General features: G+C 39.7%; 5 protein-coding genes and 2 long non-coding RNA genes across 7 annotated transcripts in view; 5 read left to right on the forward strand and 2 right to left on the reverse strand.

The window, feature by feature from the left end:
• The window catches only part of LOC103144607 (signaling lymphocytic activation molecule-like), a 7,414-nt gene extending 3,482 nt beyond the window's left edge, over positions 1 to 3,932 (reverse strand). Inside the window, exons 1-4 of the mRNA XM_016676211.1 lie at positions 3,790 to 3,932; positions 1,456 to 1,553; positions 794 to 1,096; positions 143 to 427 (exon numbers count right to left, since the gene is read on the reverse strand). Coding sequence (XP_016531697.1) covers positions 143 to 427; positions 794 to 1,096; positions 1,456 to 1,522 — 655 coding nt within the window. The 5' untranslated portion in view covers positions 1,523 to 1,553; positions 3,790 to 3,932. The remainder of the gene's footprint in view (positions 1 to 142; positions 428 to 793; positions 1,097 to 1,455; positions 1,554 to 3,789) is intronic.
• A 1,774-nt stretch (positions 3,933 to 5,706) lies between these two features.
• On the forward strand, positions 5,707 to 6,212 carry LOC103144608 (histone H4). The gene has a single exon (XM_007561676.2). It carries the CDS (start codon positions 5,851 to 5,853, stop codon positions 6,160 to 6,162), a length of 312 nt encoding a protein of 103 aa, XP_007561738.1. The 5' UTR covers positions 5,707 to 5,850; the 3' UTR covers positions 6,163 to 6,212.
• Positions 6,213 to 9,049: 2,837 nt separating this feature from the next.
• On the forward strand, positions 9,050 to 10,493 carry LOC103144609 (uncharacterized). Its single transcript, XR_476932.2, has 3 exons — positions 9,050 to 9,098; positions 9,317 to 9,497; positions 10,011 to 10,493. It is a non-coding gene; the product is annotated as an uncharacterized LOC103144609 (long non-coding RNA).
• Positions 10,494 to 10,892: 399 nt separating this feature from the next.
• LOC103144610 (uncharacterized) lies at positions 10,893 to 12,722 on the forward strand. Its single transcript, XR_476933.1, has 3 exons — positions 10,893 to 10,951; positions 11,178 to 11,358; positions 12,153 to 12,722. It is a non-coding gene; the product is annotated as an uncharacterized LOC103144610 (long non-coding RNA).
• A 1,584-nt stretch (positions 12,723 to 14,306) lies between these two features.
• LOC103144613 (histone H2B 1/2) lies at positions 14,307 to 14,773 on the forward strand. The gene has a single exon (XM_007561677.2). It carries the CDS (start codon positions 14,351 to 14,353, stop codon positions 14,723 to 14,725), a length of 375 nt encoding a protein of 124 aa, XP_007561739.1. The 5' UTR covers positions 14,307 to 14,350; the 3' UTR covers positions 14,726 to 14,773.
• Positions 14,774 to 15,549: 776 nt separating this feature from the next.
• Positions 15,550 to 16,138, reverse strand: LOC103144614 (histone H3). Its single transcript, XM_007561678.2, has one exon. The coding sequence runs from the start codon at positions 16,003 to 16,005 to the stop codon at positions 15,595 to 15,597; it is 411 nt and encodes a 136-aa protein (XP_007561740.1). The 5' UTR covers positions 16,006 to 16,138; the 3' UTR covers positions 15,550 to 15,594.
• Positions 16,139 to 16,288: 150 nt separating this feature from the next.
• On the forward strand, positions 16,289 to 16,775 carry LOC103144615 (histone H2A-like). Its single transcript, XM_007561679.2, has one exon. The coding sequence runs from the start codon at positions 16,368 to 16,370 to the stop codon at positions 16,752 to 16,754; it is 387 nt and encodes a 128-aa protein (XP_007561741.1). The 5' UTR covers positions 16,289 to 16,367; the 3' UTR covers positions 16,755 to 16,775.
• The last annotated feature ends 1,494 nt before the right edge of the window (positions 16,776 to 18,269 follow it).

An 18,269-nucleotide genomic window follows, 5' to 3' on the forward strand; every position in this document is an offset into this window, starting at 1 on the left:
AGAACTTAATAGCTCGCCAACTTCCTTTTTTATTTGGGATCGTGTCGATTTATTCTTGATAAAACTGGTCTATGTTCTCTTTACAAATGTGAACTTGACACACAAACAAGTCAAACAGAAGAATTCATATTTCTGAACATACCTTCATTAGAGCCTGTGGGTCCTGTGGTGTTGCTACATCTCAGTGTTTCAGATGCTAACTTCTCACTGACAACATTAGAGGCATTGCAGGTGAATGTGGTGTCGCCATCTTGTGGTTTAATGGCGTATTGCAGCCTGGGGCCGTTTCTGGTTTGGGTTCCTACAGTCCAGATGTAAGTGACGTTGCTGTGAGGATTTGCGTTGCACTCCAGAAAAACTGTACAAAATCCATTTGGTTCAGGCTGAGTGACGTTTGAAAACACAATTGAATTTGTGGATATTGGCTCTAATGTGAGAACAGAGGGAAGAAGGACAATAGCTTATTAATAATGACATTATATATATAGTTGATGTATTTATAGTGTGTGTGTGTGTGTAGGTGTTCTGTTGTGGTTATTGTTATTTTCTTTAAGGTCTCAGAAAACTTAAACTAAAGGTTAATAATTAATCTCTTGACAGAATTTTGACACGTTAAACATTAAGAAGCTGTTATATGTAAGAAACTTTAAGACTGGACAGACTAGTGCTATTATTGAATTTAGAAAGTTTATGAAAAACTGTAAATGGATTATAAACATTCAGTTTGTTTTTTTTTGTTGTTGTTGTTTTTTTACATTTCTTGTAAAGGTTGTGAACAAAACCAGCATCTTACCGTGAACCTGCAGAGTGATGAAGACTGTAGGTCTTTGTTTGTCTGTAAATGATGTAAAACTGAATTCACCAGAATCTCGAAGAGTCAGGTCTCTTATTGTTAAACTAAAGCTTGTGTTATTGAACTCCACTCTGTCCTTAAATGGATTGGTTGAAATAACACCTGAAACTTTGTGTGCTACTGGTGAGTCTCCATATTTCCATGTTGCCCTGGTGACGCCTTCAGCTGGTAAATTTGATAAAAGCTCCACAGAATCTCCAACTTTTTTATGAATGACTTGTTTTCCTTCTGAAGCCTCCACATCTGAAACACATTATTAACAACATAATGATTCATTATGAGGAATCATTCTTTATTTTCTTTTAATAAATCTCTAACTGGACTAATAATTAACAGAAAAGCAAATGACAGAAATATGATCCTTTAGTTTCTCTCAGCAAAACTTTATTTAGTCAGAACATTTGTCAGAACACAGCTGATGTTTCTGATCTCATTTCTGCTATGAGACTCTTACAGATGCTACGGTAGAACGACAGTATACAAACTTTCAAATTACTTTGAAATTTCTTTTGTTGTCATCTTGCGTGTTAATGACATTCGCTTTAAATACCCGAGTCAGACCAAGTGTATCATTATTTGATGTAAGCCAATGTCAAACATACCATGACGGCCTAGTCCAAGAAGAACAAGAAGGAGCAACACAGACTGAAGGCCTCTGGAAGAGAACATCTTTGTTCTCTGCAGCTCAGTCAGATGTGACCTGGATGAGGCAAAGGGAAGTGTTAATGATACAACTTAAAAACTTCTCTGACTTAGCAGAAATAGAAGAAATACTTCCTTTAAAAAAAAGAACGTCACAGCCTGCAACAAATAATAAAAACTCTTAGACGTGAAAACAGTTTTAAACCTAGAAAGACTCTGAGGTTTTTTTAAGCATCGTTTCAACAGAGTCAATAACTCATTAAACATTGATGTTTTATGTTACTCTTTCCAGACAATCCTACAATTAGACACTTTACCAGTAAATGAAGACTATATGAGTGATGTATAAACCTTTCATTACAAGTATCATCTCAGTAGTTCTTGTTTTTCTAGCGCAAGAAAACTTTTTAAAACATCAAGAAACTCAGCCGCTGGAACTGATTTAACAAAGCTTTCAATTTTTACTCAGATGTTAAATTTTCTGTTTGTTTGATTTTAAGTAAAAGAAACTAACAAAAGAGTACATCTGAGAATTCAGAGTGGACAACAGGAGATTTCTCACCAACCCTGATCTCAAAGTCAGAAATCACTTGTTGGCTTTGAAATATTCCGAAAGCTGGAGTCAAAAGTTGACCTCCATTTAGTTTTCTATCTGACCAGGTCGTTTACACACAATTCCTCTCTTTGTTGGGAAACACCACAAACAGTGACACCCTGCTGTTATTAGATCTGCTGAGCAGAACCTATAAAACGCAGTCAGAATCAACTGTTAGCTAGAGCAGAGTTGAAAGACTGTGATTCTGTATTTTTGTTCTCAACTTGCAAGGTCTTGATACATTTCTTACTTCCTCTCATCCAGTCTCTTTGTACTAAAGTACAAAGGGCTCCAGTTGACGGCGTCTCAACTAAAGTTCTACAGCTTTTTATTTCTCTCTCACTGTTAACGTTTTAATTATGTTTTCTAATTCTCTTTCTCACCTGCTGTTTTTATTTTAATTATGTAAAGCACTTTGAAATGCCTTGTTGCTGAAATGTGCTATACAAATAAAATTTGATTGATTGATTGATTGATTGATTGATTGATTATTAAAGTAAAATTTTCCACAGCAGAGCCCGCCTGTGTTCTGCTCTATCTAAACTCCCTCCAGCCTCAGACACACGGTGAGATTATTGATAAATGTTCTGTGTGTAGATGATCAAGTTTAACTCCTGGTTATGACCTTGTTTCTGGGATCTGAATATTGTTTGTCTTGCCCCACACCTTGGACTCTACATTTATCTCTGGTTTCTAGACACTAATTATGTAAATAACCCCAAATGAAGCTCCTTATTTGTTGTATCACCTCTTTAGCACTTATTGCCTTTACTTCGTTTTATTTTGTATAGCATATGCTTGACTTCCGGTTGTTTGATTTGATGCTTTTATTTTGATGATACAACTTCCGCTATATATGTTATAAAACGGCAGCTTAACGACAGAAAAGAACGGAAGACAAATTGCAACAGTGTTATAAAAATGTATCTTGTTATTAGCGGCCCTCTCGATAGAGACACGGGGTATGTTTTATTTTGTAAATAATTATGGTTCTAATGTTGATTGATTGAAAATGTGAATTTGTTTTATTGTATACAAACACTAGGGTAGTTGATAGTTTTAGTAGTGAACATTATTTTTAGTTGAAACGCTACGGTAAGAGTGTGTTTTTGGAGCTTACACTGTCCTTTTTGTGTTTGTGCAAACAGCTCTTACGGTGAAACTCAGAGTTTACTTCCGATAAACCTCACTGTTCATCAGTAAAGCCACAATCCTTCATCTGGGGCGGGGTGGGGGGCTACAAACTACTTCCTGATTCCTCACAGCAACACAGTCAGTTGCTATAATATGTTCTCTCCATATTATATACTGTTTGTGCCTTATATAGAGCTGTAGCAACATTTTGAACACAGAACTCGAAATTTGTTTTGTGGACTTGTCAATAGTTTAACACGTAACTTAATCTCATGTTCATCAGGTAACATTGAGGAACTAAAACCATCTGTAAATTACTTTAGCTTCAAACAGCGAGAACACAAAATATATGTGAACACTATACAAGTTAAGTATGCCTAATTCATTGCAGTTCAATGTTTCTGTATATTTTGTTACAGCATGATGTATAAGTTGTTCTGTCATAATCAGACTTGAAGAAGAGACTTTCACAATAAGACTACATATTACTATAAACGAGAAGTAACGACAAACTTGGCAGACGAGGCATGTATAACCCACCTCTGCTAGAGAATAACAGTCTTACCTCCTTATACTTTTGTTGGACCCGCTGAACTGAGCTAGCAATAAGTTGGTGAGAATACTGCAAATGAGTCAAATTAAGGAAGTCGCTAGAGTTGGTGTTGCTGTTTAAAGAACATCAGATATAATGAGTAAATTCTCAAGCATTTCTGCTTGCATCAACAACACAATTTGCATGTTTTTATAGCCAAAACACCAACATACTTACAGAGGAACTGAAGTACACGAACAGTCTTAAGTTGGAACCTACAGCATAGTACCTCAAATAATGGTACACTTTTGTACGTTTTAGCTTGTTCCTCTGAAAAGAAATATCTTATCTCAAGTAAAAAATGAATTAAAAAAAGTTTGATTACATTTGATTAAGCATCACACGGATGCTTAAATTGCAAGCATCTGTGTGATGTTTACAATTTACAAGATGTTTACACAGATGTTTAAGCATCACAGTTTAAGCATCCATCCATTATCTACCACACACTCGACAGTCACCACAGGCGACTGTCGAGTCTATGGAGGCCTCTATGGAGGCCTGTCCCTTTGTAGAGTGGTACAGGTCACACAGAGGGTCTGACCTGGAAGGGTCGGCAGTCCATCGCAGGGCAACACAGAGACGGAACACACACACACACACATGCATATGCACACACACACATGTAATGAGAATTTAGAGAAACCAGTTGCAAAGTTGGTAACACAGTTGCCTTGCAGACCTTCTTCTGCAAGCCAGGAACAAGGTCCTGGGTTTGAGTCCCAGCCTGCTGCCTTCAAAGTTGTACCTTCAGCCATGAAAGACTGAACTACAAAGAACAAAGACACGGGTATAGAAACTACTAATCCCAGAATGCATTTCATTAACCCAGTTTAGTTCCAGGAGGAACTGAAAGTGCTGTTAGTTTGCTTATGTTACAGTCTCTCAGATTTCATTTTAGATTAATCACATCTAAAATTCTGTCTTTTCTTTTAGTGCAAATTAAAAATGCCTAGTTGAAGAAATCACAAGAACATTTTGTCCTTAAAGCTGCATAAATGGTATATTTCAGCGCACTAATTAATGGTGCTGCTTTGTCTTAGCCCTTGTGTGTGCGAGGACTGAGGCAAACGTAGAGGGCTGTGGCAAATGATACAGGTTTTACGTGTGTGTGGTTGGTTGGACCCCATTTGTAAACACAAGGGTTAATCTAAAATATGTATTTATCTAAGCCAATGCCCATTGGCCTAGATACATTTATTTATCTAGGCCAAACATGAGAATATGTTTATGCTTACCACCTGTAGGTTACACAGATATGCTGTGTTGTAGTGAATATAAAAAAAATGCATTAAAGAAATTGCTTTCCTGTCATCTTCATCTGGAATATTCTGCAAGTTTTCACAATTTGGAGAAGAGGCTTCTGCGACCCGGTATATGTGTTCTAAGAAATAGATGAAAAATACTTGACTGCGTTTTGCTTTCAGCCTTATTCCAAAATGCTGTGTGCTTATGTAGACGCACAGTGACATAAAATATTAAATGGCCTGTCCTTGTGAGGAGCTCTATCTAGTTTATCAGCTCTTCATCCATTCATATACACATAGAAGCTGCACGTGTGTCATTTCTTAGTAAGTGGTGCTTTCAACAAGAACAGGGAAGCTGGATAGAAAAGGTAAATTAAGCATCATACAGGACAGTCCTGAATGAAAACCTTCTAAATGTTCTTGCTTATCAAACAAATAAACAATGACCAGAACCAACCCAGAGCCACAATGGATGGTTTAGTTCAGGGGTGTCCAAAATGTGGCCCCTGGAAACATACAAACATGGATGCATGTGTAGATATAAACCTACACATAAGTAAATCTTAACAATACCGGTATAAACCAAAAATAATAATGTAAGGAAGACTATTAAAAAGGCAAATTAAGGAAAAAACGAAGTTTTTCAGCCGTTTTCAATGACGTGACTGGCTCTGTTAAGCTCGGTTCCTCTCCTGTTCTCTTTCACGTCCGCAGTTCACAGATATAGGCGGTGCTTCATCCATGTAGCTCTCATTATCGCTTCAGACTTTTCTAGAACGATACCAACATGAGCGGCAGAGGAAAAGGAGGCAAAGGACTCGGTAAAGGAGGCGCCAAGCGTCACCGTAAGGTTCTCCGTGATAACATCCAGGGAATCACCAAGCCCGCTATCCGCCGTCTGGCTCGCCGCGGGGGAGTCAAGCGTATCTCCGGTCTCATCTACGAGGAGACCCGCGGTGTGCTCAAGGTCTTCCTGGAGAACGTCATCCGTGACGCCGTCACCTACACCGAGCACGCCAAGAGGAAGACCGTCACCGCCATGGACGTGGTGTACGCTCTCAAGAGGCAGGGCCGCACTCTGTACGGCTTCGGAGGTTAAACTGCTCCGTCATATTGACACAACAACAAAACGGTCCTTTTAAGGGCCACACACATGTTCTAACGAGCTGGATTTCCTCATTTGAGCGCAATCCTCTGTTTCCTACGGTAAACCAATATGAACACGCATAAGTATTACAGCAGAGTAAGAAAACTTCTTGACTTCAGTATGTGATGCATTAATTTGCATGAATGATGTATAAGGTCGGATGCTGTTATGAAATCTAAAGTGTGGGAATTGATGAGCACATAAAGTATGTCAAAATAGCATCTATGTAGCTTTTCTGCAGTAACACAAATCTCTTCAGTTCTGAGTGTCCTGCAATTTCTTCTGTGCTGATATTCAACTAACGGAGTTATTAAAATGTCCTAATTAAAGTTAAAACACCAAGAACTGAGGCAAAAACAATCATTCTTGGGCCAGAGTTATTTTTGGATTGTTGCTTCCTTTCAGTTTACCTAAGGGCTACTCATTGTGACCTTTTACATATGTATGCACACACCTACACATTTAAGTGATCATCGTGAATTAGTAACTTTTCCAGCCAACAGAATGACAAGCTGTGACATGAAATTACTGTCACCAACTTGACTCAAGTTTGGTGACATCAGAGCAGAACCAATGCAGAAATTTGATAAAATAGATAACTTATTTCAACGGTAATAAAGTAAATCATGATTAAAGTTCATTTTTAATTTGTAAAGCATTTGCCCTTCACAACAATACGGTGCAGGAAGCCCACCCCCAAAAGAAGGAAATGATGTTATTGGCTGGAAGGGTCAATTATGGGCCCTTGAGAGCGAACCAAAGCTTCACATGGACAGAGTTTGGATATTTGGAAAAAGATTCATGCAAGAAGAGAGATTATTTGTGCATCCAAAGATGAAAACATTTGAAGAAACGTGTGATCGTGTCTTGTGAGAGAAAGCTGCTGGCCACGGCCTTCCTTTTCATTCGAAGAAGCTGAGCTAGTTTCTAGCATTACCTTGACAAACACTGTGGAATCTGAGTCAGGCTTGCTGTTGATTATGATGGAACAAAATGAGCACCATGATGGAAACCTCCTTTCCTTTTCTGTTTTTACTGTGAGCAAAATAAATAAGTGTACCTAATGAAGTTCCCAGAAAGTGTATAAAAAGCAAAACATGAAAGAATGAAGTGAATGAAGAAAACATTACTAATTCCAACCCAAAAATATCTTTAATATTCTTTTCTGCCCATTTTCTGGTGTCCTTACAAATAGAAAGAAGTCACCTTAGCGTATTTTTAGGGAGAAAGAATAAACCTTTAAATAGAGCAGTTTTGTTCTTTTTGTATCAGACTCTTTTAGAATATGTTAAAACAATCAAAGTTATGAAAATATAAATGTTGGATTTTATTCCACTTTAGTGCTGCAGCCGACGCTCACTATTCTGACTGTCTGAGGTTACGTTCTGTTTTAGTCCACTTTAATCCAACTGTAGTCCGTATGCCAAGAAAATCTGGTTTGTCTGGGTATGTGTGAACACACATTTGAATTCTGGTGAGAACCAAACAAAAGCAAACTCTGGTCCACCTATAAATCCCGGTCTCAACTCGATTGAAATGTACCGTGGCGTCGACCTGGACGCCACGGTACACGGTACACGGTCCTGCTTTTTGGAGATCACTCCAAATATTTTGTGTTCTGGGTCAACACAACCAAAACAAACACACGTCTGGCACTAGTGAGAAAAATGGCTCGTGCTGAGCCCATTTTTTTAGGAGTTTCACCGGCAAATTGTCCAAAGACAAAAGAGAAATCCGACAACCCCCTAAAATCTGACGCCATTCGCATTTCAAAAACAAGTAGTGCTCAGTGTCTTGTTCAGACGTTTTTATGTTGTTTCCTTCAGTGGTTTGTAGTGCAGCGCCACCACAGGTGAGGAGGTGAACAGGCGTTGGACGCAGTGTTGTTTGAAAGTGAACCACACCATATGGATATGTAACAATGTTGCAATTTTGGTCCCAAATCAAAGTAAGAAAGCAAAGACTCCCTTTGTGACATCAAATCGTAGATGAGTTGCAGGTAAAATTGAAAATAATTGCCCAGACCCAAATGCCTGTCTAACATTAAACCCCCTTCTTTCTAGTCATGATTTAGCTCTGTGGCTCACAGTTCAACAACATTTTCTCATGTAGTCATGCAACTGCTTTGCATAACTTTGCTTCACCTTCACTACGTGCAGTAAGGACCTTTGGCTTCCTGTTCTTTTCAAAAGAAACCAAATGACATATTTAAAAAGCCCCCTGCTTGGTTTGATTGTTAGCTTGCTAAAAGATTTGAAACCTTTGGTGAAATGCTAGTAACTTCACTCCTTTCCCCATTTAACACTTTTGCATTTTTATAATTTCCCACTTCTTCAAAGCAAATGCACAGTTAAAAAGTTGAACTGAAGTAGTACGACATATGTTGAAAAGGCCTGATGAGCAATGGGTGAACCAGAGCTTAAAACAGCGGGAGCTCACATCTTCTCAAAGACAACAATTACCTCAAAGCTAAAACTCAAGGTTACTTTTTCAAAAGCTGAATTTGCAATACAAGAAAGTACAATTAAATTCATTGAACTATTACCCCACGCTCATTACACCCCTACCCCAAAACCGGTTAAGTGATTTTCCCACGAAAGAAAGAAAAGTGTGTTAGCCACAATGTTCCACCCGCAGTCACATCGCTGCTCGCCACAATGGTGAAATGTCAACAAAACAAGCTCTTGATTCCAGTCAGCAATGTGAAAACTTTTAGCTCATGACCACAGACTAAAGTCATAGGTTAACATGCAGTCATTTGATTGGCTGTTTGCTCCGAGCCGGGATGCCTGGTGGTCATGGTAACTGACTATAACTTCAGCAGGTGGACACTGACCTCCTCCTGTCACCGCTCAAGACCAACAGTAGAGACGGACCGATCGTGAAAGGTGAGTAAATATCTCCTCTGAGTTATAATTTGCATCTGAAATGGATTATTTCTAATCAATAATAAAACATCTTTAATGAAACATCTTTTTAAATTATGATTTAGGATTTTTTTAACATCCAACTTCAAAGGGCTCCGACGTTCAGAGCAACAACGCGACAGCAAAGTGACAAACCTTTTGAATTGCATTCAGTAACTTTTGAGTTTCTGCTTCTTCAGACAAGAAAATGTAAGTCATCCTGCTGATCGCTGTCATGTGCAGCTGTGCTGTGGGAGACGAGGATTTACACAACGGACACCCCTGTCAGCCGACCAATAAGCCACAAGCTTTCAAGAAATTTGAAAAAAATCACATCCTTCCAGAAAACTTTGATACTAATTCAAAATCTGAATGGGAGAGGTGAGTTACTGACTGTCAAGTCAATGTTTTGATTAAAAGGTGAGAGTAAACTTCATTAGTAACCTATGAAAGAATAACTCTGTAATATTAAAGTTAAAAATTAATTTTAAGCCTCACACCTCATACCAGACAGTTGTTCAGTCTAAGTTCAAATCAAATATACTCTAAATCAGACTCAAGGAGAGTTGGGGGGCTGGGGGGGGTTGAAATGAATTTGCCTCCTGAAATATTTATTTTTGTTTTTGCTTCAAATAAGACAAACAATATTGTGTTTCAGGTCATCAAACAAATTTGAGCATCAAACAAAAGATACAGGATAAATACAAACATTTGTTTTTAAACTTTGTCAGAACTGCTCATACGCCACCCAATTTTTTTTTGACACATACCTTTTTTATATACTGGATAGCTACATTCATTATGTAAGTTCATCTGAAAGACTTGGGACATCATGAAAACCCATTTTTTAATGAAATATATGAATATTTTTTGATAATATATTTGTTTCCCTAGCCATATACAAAGCTTGGATCGCTGCGGAAAACCAACTCAGACCTTCTTTGAGCACTCAAACAGGGATCTTGTTGTAAAAATCTGCAACGGCAACGGCTGGAACCAGCAGGACAACTTGTGCACGAGTAAAATAACACTGCCGGTGTATGTGGTGAAAGTGACAAAAAAAAAATGCAGAGTTAAAACGACCCCGAGGAAAACAGAACAAAATGTGACCGTGGCTTGTGACAAAGTCGGCAACAGGTGCCTTCCTGTTCATTATGAGCCGAAACCCCAAACCAATAAACAGCCCAAAGTTACCTGCTCTCCTGCTGCTCCGGATTATTGGTCTGACAAGCAATTTAATATCTCAATCTGGATTGACTGAGAGGTGATTAGAAACACTTCAGAAATGCTTCTGTTCCACTCAGACCATTTAACCTGCTCCAGCAACCGTGTAGAAAAAAAATCTTCACGTAATGTTTTTTTCTGCATCATATTTGATGTTTGATACCTTCTTACAAGAAATTTACAATGCTTTAGATATTGTCTAATAAAGCTCATTTTTAAATAATTTGAATGGTTTTAGTCTTTAAGCTAACTACTTATTTTCTGGATATGTATGAACATGTTTTGATTGATTTAAATGGATTAAATTATCTATTCACAACAACGTCAATTATTGTGATTTGATGTTATATAAATAAACATTTACAGACTTTAAGCTGAGAACAATGAGGAACCGTCAGGATTTCCCGCTTCTTTCATTCTCGCCGCGCGCAAAGTTTAAAATTCCCACGTGATTTNACTAAAGTCATAGGTTAACATGCAGTCATTTGATTGGCTGTTTGCTCAGAGCCAGGATACCTGGTGGTCATGGTAACTGACTATAACTTCAGCAGACACTGACCTCCTCCTGTCTCTTCACAAGACCAACAGTAGAGACGGACCAATCGTGAAAGGTGAGTAAATATATCCTCTGAGTTATAATTTGAATCTGAAGTTGATTATTTCCAATCAATAATAAAATATCTCTAATGAAACAACTTTTTAAATTATGATTTAGGAATTTTTTTAACGTCCTAGTCACAGCTTCAAAGCGCGCCGCTGTTCAGAGCAACAGAATAGCGACGTAGTAACAAAACGTTTTGAACTACATTCAGTAACTTTGAGTTTCTGCTTCTTCAGACAAGAAAATGCAAGTCATCCTGCTGATCGCTGTCATGTGCAGCTGTGCTGTGGGAGACGAGGATTTACACAACAGATGGCCCTGTCAGCCGACCAATAAGCGAAAAGCTTTCAAGAACTTTGAAAGAAACCACATCCTTCCAAAAAACTTTGATACTAATTCAACATCTGAATGGCAGAGGTGAGAACAGCCTAATATTATGAAGTCACTGAGCTTGATTGAGAAAGTATGACTCTAATATTAAAGTCAAAACTAGAAACTGTTTCTTTACATCCAGTTGTATGTCACCCAGTTCAGTCTAAGTTCAAATCGGTTCTATATAATCAAATTTTATCCTCAAAATCAAACTCAAGTGGAGTGGAAATGGATTTGCTCCCCAAATATTTATTTTCTTTTGGCTTAAAATAAAAATAAGCATTTAAACCTTTAAGATAATCAAACTAATGTTACAAATCATGCAACGATGGAGGGTGAATACAAACATTGTACCTGGATTATCATTAAATAATGATTTGGGAGAAAGGGTCTCCAAACAAACTTTTACAAAAAAAAAAAAAAATGTTTTCTACATCTTTGATAAAACTGTCACCATGTCATGACAGAATAATATGAGACAAGTAATCTGGGAAAAAAATTAAGCTCCTCCTCCAACTCTTCCGAATGCTACTATAAGCATACTGCTCCTTGTCAGAAACAACAAAGGAGGGTCTTAGTGCTGTCAATCATAATCATGTACGTGCTGCTCAATGTGCTAAATGCAGACAAACAACTTACTTTTCTAGAAAAACAGTTTTTTGGTGGTGCCTTCATGACAGGCTCCCTTTTTCTGAACCAGTTCTAGTCCAGCTGTGCGAACACGAGGATGACTGGCCGTTCATGTAAAAGACTTGTGGCATAATTGAAATAAAAAATATGAAGCATTTAAAATGAAATATGTGGAATGTATTTTATGACATATTTATTTCTTTGTCTAGACACATAACAGGCTTGAATCGGAGAAACCCGAATCAGACCTTCTTTGAGTGGTCAAAAGCCAACCTTGTCAAAAAAATTTGCAACGGCGGAGGCTGGAGTGTGGACGGTGACTTGTGCACAAGCTTTTCAAAAATACCCGTGTATGAGGTGACGACATCGAATGGCACGGTTGAGCAATTCAAAGAGGTAAATGAATCACATGTGACTGTGGCTTGTGACAAAGTCGGAGGAAAGTGCCTTCCGGTTCATTTTCATGGAAGTCATCAAAACAAAAACCATTCCAATGTTACCTGCAGTCCTGCTCTTGCTGATCGTTGGGCTGCCGAGAAATTTAATATCTCCATCACGATTGGTTGAGAGATGGTTAGAAATAAGTTGAAAATGCTTCTGTATGCTGATGCTTTTAGCCGCTCAAACGCTTCACCCTGCTCTTTGGAACCGTTTGAAAATGGAAAGCTTGGAAATGTAAAATGTGAAGAATATCATATGAATCGTTCATATGTTGATGTTCTTATGAACTGTGCTAAGAAGTGGCATGTCTTTGCATGTTGTCTAATAAAGCTCACAATCAAGAATTAACTGAATTTGTCCTGTTATTATACAATCACTGCTACGTTTTTAAAACATATCTGCAGCTCTAAGATGTTTTTATTCCCTTCAGTCTTTCTTTCTATGTTGCCGGAAGAACAGTTCCTGACTAGAAGAACAGTTCTAGTCAGGGTATGACTAGAATTGAAGCACAGTCAGGTTCTGGTGCAAAACATAAATAAATAAAATTGCTTTTGTTACATGTTACACGCCTCAATGTGATTGATACCCAGGTAGTGTAATGTTTGTAGCTTCTACAGTGTGTATCATTCAGGACATGCTCTGTTTCTCAGCTCCAAGAAGATTATGCAAATATAAGCAGAAGTCACATGAAGTTTCAAAAGCTTAGAAACTAAGATAATTGTGTGAAACTTACAAATCTCATCATACAAGCCGGTACCAATATTAACCGGGAGTACGGTTAGTATTGGTTCACACATACTCTGAACGATCAGCATTCAGGATACTCAGATGTTGCTGGAGTAGAACCGGCAGATTAACACTCACCCTGGTTTGACTCATGAAAGGGGTTTTTTTCCTCTGTCTTCTGTCTCTACATGCTCATCCAGGAGGAGTGATGGCTGAAAATTAGAGCCTTGATGCAATCTGCTAGGTCTTGTTTGATTAAAGGGAGTTTCTTGTTAAGTTGAATAGGATCAGTTGGAACGTATGGATGTGACGACTGGATTGAACTTACAGTGCTGTTAACTGCCAAAGAAAATACATTGGATTCTTGCCCTCTTTCAAGATGGTACACATGGTTGAAGAAAAATGTTAGCCCCCAGTCTTGCCTGCAGACATCCATTGTAAAGGACACCATATCTCACCTACCCTAAGAACTCAGTCTACATAAAGAATCACGGCTTCCACAATGAGAAGAACTTTATTTAAATGCTCCAGACCCAGATTCAAGAAAAGGAAAAGATTTGAAGAGAAACATTACAGTGCTTCTTAGAGTACACAATATTGCATCTACGACTGGGTTTGGAAACTTCAATTACTAGAGGTAAGGATTCAATGTCAGAACCAATCTAAAGATGGTATCTATGTTTGTTTTCAATGATTAATTCCTAATTCAGCTAAACTGTTATTTAGGTTTTTTCTTGTTTTTTTTATATTTGGAACTCAGAGCAAAAGAAATTGGTGTGGTGGTAAAAGAAAAGGAGGTATAAATCTAACAACTGAAATGACGGATGTCTTCAGATAAAACAACACAACACTGTGGACTGTCGTCTTCAGTCTGAGTGACTAAAGCTTATTTTTCGACCTGCTTGTTGGAAAAAAACAGAAACAGAAAGTGTCTGAATGTACTAAGTGTATTTGCTTTCTACTTTTTGGTTCTGGTGAGTTACAGACTCTATGAGGAGCAGCTAAGCTGAGAACAATGAGGAACCGTCAGGATTTCCCGCTTCTTTCATTCTCGTCGCGCGCAAAGTTTAAAATTCCCACGTGATTTTTTTCTGAACTCAGCACTTCCTACTTTACCCTGTGAGCCAAACAGCCAATCACAGCTGGGGGATGACACAGCTCTATTTGCATGCTGGGTGTATAATACCGACCTCACCGCGAACAGCGAGTCATTCGTTGCTGTTAGATCCAGTGAGGAAACATGCCTGAACCCGCCAAGTCTGCGCCCAAGAAGGGCTCCAAGAAAGCGGTCACCAAGACCGCCGGCAAAGGAGGCAAGAAGAAGAGAAGGACCAGGAAGGAGAGCTACGCCATCTACGTCTACAAGGTGCTCAAGCAGGTCCACCCCGACACCGGGATCTCCTCCAAGGCCATGAGCATCATGAACTCCTTCGTCAACGACATCTTTGAGCGCATCGCCTCCGAGGCCTCCCGTCTGGCTCACTACAACAAGCGCTCCACCATCACCTCCAGGGAGATCCAGACCGCTGTGCGCCTCCTGCTGCCTGGTGAGCTGGCCAAGCACGCCGTGTCCGAGGGAACCAAGGCGGTTACCAAGTACACCAGCTCCAAGTAAACAGCTCTGCTGTTAACACACAAACCCAACGGCTCTTTTAAGAGCCACTCACTACATCTGAAGAGCGATTTTTCCTTATCTGTATAAATGATGCCACATAAACAGAACCTTATGTGGATTGAAATGTACTGAATGACTTAAAAGGTTTAGGGTTGCTGAACAATCATATCTTAATTCCAGACACAAAAGCTCTATAGTAAGAATAGAACACAGTGGGTTTGTCTAAGAACTGAACAATATTCTATTTAACCACTAGCCTAAACTAAAATAGCATTAAGTATATTTATGTAGGGTAAGATCCATTTTCTTCAATTCACATCTTTGCATGTAGAAGCATAGTTGAATGCTGTTTAATGTATTTAAGGCTGAATGTATTTTGACCAAAGGAAAAAGTCCATCAGCTACTAGAATAGGGTTTCAAAACGTCCTATGGCAGGTTTAATAGGATTGTCTAAGCCTAGTTGAATATCTTGACTAGAAAATTAAAAGTAAAGATGCACATTGTGGTTTTTACCCATGCTTGTGAGCTAAAGTACAATATTCTGGATCTGGGCCCTAAAACTCCAAGGGTTGCAAATGGCTCAGGCCACTTTTTAGAAGTATCAAATGAAGTGAGGGTGAAATACTATAAAGCTAACAGATGTAGACATGATTTAATTCTATATTTTTGACCATATACTTAAATCAAACAAATATCCTTTGGAAATTTGCATGCTTAGTCTTTCATTGTAAAACTGCTTCAAAAAACAGTAAAGTTCACAATAGTGTAACTATGGTGGTAATGTGTTAAATTAAGGGGGAACAAGCTCTTAATGAAGGTGTGTGTGGCTCTTAAAAGAGCCGTTGTGTGTTAGTTGGAGCTGCAGCCTCTAAGCTCTCTCTCCGCGGATGCGGCGGGCCAGCTGGATGTCTTTGGGCATGATGGTGACCCTCTTGGCGTGGATGGCGCACAGGTTGGTGTCCTCGAACAGTCCCACCAGGTAGGCCTCGCTGGCCTCCTGCAGAGCCATGACAGCGGAGCTCTGGAAGCGCAGGTCGGTCTTAAAGTCCTGAGCGATCTCTCGGACCAGACGCTGGAAGGGCAGCTTGCGGATCAGCAGCTCCGTCGACTTCTGGTAGCGACGGATCTCTCTCAGAGCCACGGTACCGGGCCTGTAACGGTGAGGCTTCTTCACGCCGCCGGTAGCCGGAGCGCTCTTCCTGGCTGCCTTGGTGGCCAGCTGCTTCCTGGGGGCTTTGCCTCCGGTGGATTTACGGGCGGTCTGCTTGGTTCTGGCCATGCTTCTGTTCTCTGATCACGATCAGGAGAAAAATGATGCAAACCGACGAGGCTCCGCTGCTCTTAAGCCGAGGCTCTGGGCGTCACTCTGTGACGCTGCGGCTCCGCTCCGGATCCTGGTTGGTTAGCGGCTCCTCCTGGAGCTCAGCGCCGCCCAGAGGCGTCTCCTCCCGGCTTAATGTCCGCCGCTCATTGGAGGAAGCCGCGTTTAAAAAGTCCGCCTCTCCGTCCCGCTCTGCTGGGAGCTTTTCTGATTGGTCGCCTGCATCATCCCGCTCCTCTCCGCGGACATAAAAAGCAGCTTTCAGCCGCTGCTTCGCATTTCTTTCTCGAGTCTCATCTCCATTAAGAAGCAACAACAAAATGAGTGGCCGCGGAAAGACCGGAGGAAAAGCCAGAGCCAAGGCCAAGACCCGCTCCTCTAGAGCCGGACTCCAGTTCCCAGTGGGCCGTGTTCACAGGCTGCTGCGCAAAGGCAACTACGGCGAGCGGGTCGGTGCCGGAGCCCCCGTCTACCTGGCCGCTGTGCTCGAGTATCTGACCGCTGAGATCCTGGAGCTGGCTGGGAACGCCGCCCGCGACAACAAGAAGACCCGCATCATCCCCCGTCACCTGCAGCTGGCCGTCCGCAACGACGAGGAGCTCAACAAGCTGCTGGGTGGAGTCACCATCGCTCAGGGTGGAGTGCTGCCCAACATCCAGGCGGTGCTGCTGCCCAAGAAGACCGAGAAGCCCGCAAAGGCCAAGTAAACTCCCCGATACCCGATGAAAACAAACGGCTCTTTTAAGAGCCACACACTTTATTTTAAGAGCTTGGACTGCTGCTGTTGCTTTGACGATGTTACATTTTTCACTTTGAGAATTAAAATTTTAATTATGTTACATTAAATTTAAAGATTTATGATTATGGGTCACTTTTAATTGGACTTTAATTGAATAATGGCACAATTATTCTTATAAAAGCTTAATTGAATAACCACCTAGTTGCTAACTGAAATTTCTTAATTCTTGTTTCTTTAAAACCTAGAAAAGAAAAACATGCAGTGACTGTGTCAAGCTAAATGTTTGACATACTAATGCATAAAGTCTAAATATCCTGTCTTCATTAAACAATGACTGGATCAAACCTAGAAGAGGAAACAGAAGAGGGGGTTGAGACATGACCGCAGATTTGATATTCTGAAATCATACCTATGTTACTGGGGATAACATAATAGCATCTCAACTGTGCCTATACAACCCTTCATATGGTGCACATATAGTAATCACTATATCATAACCACTAATACATCTAGAGAATACAGTGTAAGTTGACTTGCAAAACATTTAACCACTCCATTCAGAATGTCACATTGTTATATTTTTGTATTTATTCATGCATTTAGATATCTTAAAGCTGTTTCCTGTTATTGATGGTAAAACCTAAAACTCAATTTCTCAATCAGAACCACAATTTCCTGCAATTATAATTTGGACCTCATTTAGATTTCCTATTTCCAGATTTTTGATTTGAAGTACCTCTGTATAAATATTTTTTTTGCATTTCCCCTTTGTTTTCAAAGTGTGGTTTTATTTTCATTTTATTTAAAATCTTCCTTATGGGTTAAGCTATGTTGACAGATGTGCACCAGTTAGCTTTTTGCATTTAAATATTCATAGTGGTCCAATTATTTGGTAGTTCAGTAGCTATGAAAGCAGAGTCATTGGAGCAAGTGTCAGTTTGTACTTTAGTTGAGTCTAAATATTTTACAATGTGGAACAACCCACAGCCAAAGTCAGCTATCCATTTAAATAACACAAGTCAACTGATAAAATATATAGATTGTGAACACGTTATAGTTTTAAACAGACTGTGCAATAAATTTAAATAGATTTGTAGAAAGTAAACTGCAGCCTTGCCAGTTTCATGTTACCTAGGAATTACAGTCATTGTAGCTTTTAGTTTCCCTTGGAAGTTGGAGGTAGAAAACCAGATGAAATTCAGCTCGTTAGAACGTGTGTGGCCCTTAAAAGGTCATTTACCTTTAAGTAGTTTGAGTATATATGAAGCGCAGCTGAAGGAGTTGGCTTACAATAGATGTAGCTTTTATTAAAGTTAGACAGGAAATTAGCTTCTTAAAAGACATGTGTGTGGCCCTTAAAAGGACCGTTTTGTTGTTTTGTCAATATGACGGAGCAGTTTAACCTCCGAAGCCGTACAGAGTGCGGCCCTGCCTCTTCAGAGCGTACACCACGTCCATGGCGGTGACGGTCTTCCTCTTGGCG

The sequence above is a fragment of the Poecilia formosa genome, unplaced genomic scaffold, assembly GCF_000485575.1.
Source record: "Poecilia formosa unplaced genomic scaffold, Poecilia_formosa-5.1.2 Scaffold130, whole genome shotgun sequence".
Lineage (NCBI taxonomy): Eukaryota > Metazoa > Chordata > Actinopteri > Cyprinodontiformes > Poeciliidae > Poecilia > Poecilia formosa.